The sequence below is a fragment of the Manihot esculenta genome, chromosome 11, assembly GCF_001659605.2.
Source record: "Manihot esculenta cultivar AM560-2 chromosome 11, M.esculenta_v8, whole genome shotgun sequence".
Lineage (NCBI taxonomy): Eukaryota > Viridiplantae > Streptophyta > Magnoliopsida > Malpighiales > Euphorbiaceae > Manihot > Manihot esculenta.
Window position 1 is genome coordinate 2,289,449 of NC_035171.2, and position 4,361 is coordinate 2,293,809.

The 4,361-nt window shown below is 33.4% G+C and overlaps 1 protein-coding gene across 1 annotated transcript; it reads right to left on the bottom strand.

The window, feature by feature from the left end:
* Positions 1-1,755: 1,755 nt before the first annotated feature.
* On the bottom strand, positions 1,756-3,518 carry LOC110625994 (protein BIG GRAIN 1-like B). The gene has a single exon (XM_021771717.2). The coding sequence runs from the start codon at positions 3,129-3,131 to the stop codon at positions 1,848-1,850; it is 1,284 nt and encodes a 427-aa protein (XP_021627409.1). The 5' UTR covers positions 3,132-3,518; the 3' UTR covers positions 1,756-1,847.
* Between the last annotated feature and the right edge of the window lie 843 nt (positions 3,519-4,361).

Sequence of the window (4,361 nt, forward strand, 5' to 3'; positions counted from 1 at the left end):
TAGTGGTCCTATTACTCTCTGTTGAAGTCTTTGCTAATTCATATTAAATATTATTATATTAGAGCTCCACCAACTGTTTTCAATAAGAATGCATGTGCCAAGAATTGATTTGCAAGTGAGATCATTTGATGGGCCTACTCAATTAGATTAGTATCTAAAGTAAGATTTTGTGTTAATCATAATTCCTTTCTTTGATGGTAAAATGCAGAAATTGATCTGTGATTGATCTGATTAGGGTTTGCTCATTGATTTTCACAGCCAAGCTACTTGTTTTTCAACCTTTGTAATGATGTTAATCAACCATTTTTTTTCTTTGCACTGATAAATCTTATTTTCATCAAGATTTTCCTTCAGATAATGCATATTTGTAGTTAATCATTAAGTTATTAATTCATTCCATTGGTTTTACTAAAACTGCAAATTTAACTTGAGTTTTACATAAAATATATTTAAAATATTACTTTGCTCAATTATTTCCCTCTATTCCTTTGATGGGGAAAGGGTTTATCCCCACTTTTTTCAAATGGGATATTTTTGCATTTGGAGATCCAAGGCACCAATAATCTTCAACTTTGGTCTTCTAAAACCAAAGGATTTGGTGAAGGAGAGATCTACCAATTATATAAGAGTTGTGACCACAACATGAACAGAAGCCTAGCTAAAAAGAATGGGAAGAAAAAGAAAAAGGAATTGCAAAATTACTACAAAGGCTTGAATCACAAATTTGGATACCCAATTTTAGGTTAACATACAGAATAATAATGGTCCTGGCCATGCATGTAACCCTAAAACTAAATATTCCATTCTTTTGGTCTACATGCACAGATAGCCATTTGATATATTAAATGTATTTACTCTTACTTAAAAAATATAGTTTTTCTTTGAATTGTGAAAGGTGAGTCTATCCTTTGTAAATAATGAAATATATGTAATGTACTTAATAATTTTCCTACCAGTATATGTGAAAATGTAAAAATTAGTGGGCATGCAGTCTTTTTGCAGATTAGTGAAGACATATAAAAAACTTCAAATCCCATGCTTATACCTTAGCAGCCAACCAAATTTGACATCAAGGCTTAGAAGATCAAAGCTTAGATCCTTTTGTCTACATCTTTAGGGACCATGCACATCTATCTTCTTTCTTTTCTTTCCACTAACATCATCAATATTCACCTTCTTTTAGCTAGATTTACCACCATGCATCATCAAAACAGTAGCCAACACCGGAAAATTACATTCCGGCCAAGCAACTTTCATTACAATTCTAACCCAAAAAAGGGTTTGATTCAAAAAAAAATTATTCATATATTTTAAATAAATTGAGTAGGATCTTTTTTTTTACTAGTAATACTTGGTATCCATGGTGAGTTAGTGTTATTCTGAAGCAAATAAGGACCCCACTTGGTGACTCACAAAAAAAGAAATAAAGCTCTCCCTTTCCATCTCTTGCCATGGATGGTAGAAAATCTGCCTTTGCTTTAACCTCATCTTCTTCTTCTTCTTCACCATCTTTACCCTTTCTTTTTTCCCATTTCGCGTGTGAACGTGATTGCATAAATCTCTCAGTTACTTCTTCTTTACTTTCTCTTCTCTTTATTTATATGGTCACAGGTTCTCATGCATATTTGCTAGCTATCAAGAATCAAGATTTTCCCTCTTCTTCACTTTGAACATCTGTCTATCTTTGATCATTTTAATTCTTTAACAAAAATAATCTAACATAAACATAAAGAAATAAAAGAAGATAAAGAATAATTAAAGAAAGATGATAAATCTTATTCTCTGATGTAAACCCCCCACACCATTTAATAAAGCTATTTTTTTTCTTTTTTTTTCCTTTCTGGGAATTACAGGATTAAGCCATTAGCAATGGCTAGATTAGTATCAAGATGGGTTGTTTCATACACTGGCAATTCTTCGCGATACCTTTCAATCCCAATGGCAGAAAGATTATCCAATTCAAACAAATCAGAACTTGAACAACTTGCTGCGTCGTCTTCGTCGTCATCATCATCTTCTTCTAATAACTCACTATTTCCAGTGCAAAGATCTCTTACAGCAAGCTCCTCTTGCTTCTTCTTTTGATAATTCTTTAAGAGATCCCTTGCAACTTCCTCAACTCGGCGACTTTCATTCATGACATGGAACTTGAGCTCTTCATTTGTGAGATTTCTTGTAGCTGTGACTGCCATTAGAGTCTCTTCATGATTTCCATAGAGACTTTTGTGTCCACAAGGTCTAGAATCCTCGTCTACAATCACACTCACTGGGTAAAACCTCACCGACCTTTTTGTTCCATTGCTCAATTTATTCCCTCTAGAGGAAGAAGTCTTACTCAAGCAAGACCTTGAAAATGACGAAGCTGAAGAACATGTCGATGTCTGCTCAGACTTTATCTTGCTTTCCTCGTACACAGAAGACGATGAAATCTTGGCTTTCTTTGCATTTCCCGCAGTGAAAAGAGAGTTGAGAAAGCTTGCAAGCCGACCCCCAGGAGAAATAGGTTGCTTCACCTTCTTGAGATCACCATAAATTTTTAAGGCTTTGGATTTTGTCTTCACAAAACTGCCTTCGTGTTTCGGCTTTTGCGTTGGCGCATAATTTGTGTCGCGATGATGATTATACTGATACACAGCAATTTCATCAACAGCTCTCTCGTATCTCTCCGGCCGAGCAGAAACGCTGGTTCGAATAGGCTTAGGCTTTTGCATGGCGTAAGTTGATGATGGTCTTGATGAGCTGAGACCATAAATAGATTCAGATTCTGAGGAAGAAAACCCACCACCACAGCTAGATTCTGAGGAACTTGAGCTGGAGTTGAGCAACACAGGAGGTTTACGACTGAAATCTTTTCGAGTATTTTTGTCGAAATCATCCATGGATTTTCTCCCAACTGCTACCTTCTCGTAGCTTACTTTTTCCTCCATCCATTTCTCTATCATGCATGCTTTTTGCAGACCATTGCTGTGTTTCTTCCTCATAGCGAAAATCAACTCTTCCTCTACTTTACCGTTGGATTCATCAATCGAACGGTAAATAGCATCAAGAAGAGTGGAAGAGAAAGACGGGTTTTCTCTATGGTGATGTCGAAAGCGATCTTCAGCTCTGACTGGTTTCTCCCACTTATCCATATCTGTCTTTATAGAGAAATCAGTCGGAAATGGACAAGAAGAAAATAAAACAGTGAGTTTGGAATGATTTTAGTTGTCTGCTTCAAACACAATAGTTAAAAAAGCTGGTTTAAAGAGAGAGAGAGAAGGAGATATTAATGGAAGCAACAAGAATGATTGTGAGGAAGAGAAACCAAGACAAAACAAACAGGAAGTCTGGTCCTTTTGCTCTCACAGTGAGCATATAAAAGAGAAGGAAAGAGATGAGAAGACATGTCCATTGATGGGTGGTTGATGATGGCTGAGAGACACATACAGAGAAAGAGAGAATGTAATGAAAGCCAAAAGCCACGCCTGTGAATGAGGAGAAGAGAAGATGATAATTGATTTGTAGAGAGAGAGAGGTGTTGTTTTGTGGTGCTTTTATTTGTTCCACATGGTCTTATAAGGCGAGGAACACATACACTCGTGCAAGTAGGTCCAAGGTGGAAGTAGTGCCAGGTTGGCAATGTGAATGACGTGGCATTCTAATCAATTGTTAATTATGATAATAGTGTTACTAAATCGCTTTCTCTTTACTGTGTCTTCACTTTGCCTCTTCCACATCAAGTCACATTACAAGATCCTTTCCTTTCCTTACAATTTCACAAAATTAAAAGAAAAATAATAATAAATAAACAAATAATTTATTTTATATTAATTTTGATACTGATTTTTTTTATAAAAAATTAAAAACCCAATTATATTTAAAATAAAAAAATAATTTGAGTTATTAATATTAAAATAAAATAAGTATTAATTAATTTAATGAAAGGAAAGTATACATGTTAGTAAATATATATATTTACCTTATTTACAGAGTCAACTAATGCGGCTCCTCGGATGCTTTGACTTTGTAACTAATCAAGTGAACAGTAATAATGCTGCTCTTTTATTATTTTCCCTCTTAAGTGTTTTTTTTTAATATATTTTAGATTCTTTTTGATACATTAGGAAGAGTTCGTTGAAATTCATTGAATAGTATTTTGGTAAACTATATTTAATTAGATTCTTTTTAAGAGATTTTTTAAAAATAAATTAAAATTAAATAGAATTATAATAATTAATTTATATGTAATTATAGTATTAAAAAAACAAATAAATAAATAAAAATTATAAAATAATTTTAAAAAAATAAATAAAAATTATAAAATAAAAATCTTAATTTTTTCCATAAAGAACTAATTAGGCTCCGTCGGGAGTTTTAACCAA

Coding starts and splice junctions, on each gene's coding strand:
- LOC110625994 (XM_021771717.2), bottom strand. CDS start 3,131: ATGGATAAGTGGGAGAAACCAGTCAGAGCTGAAGATCGCTTTCGACAT.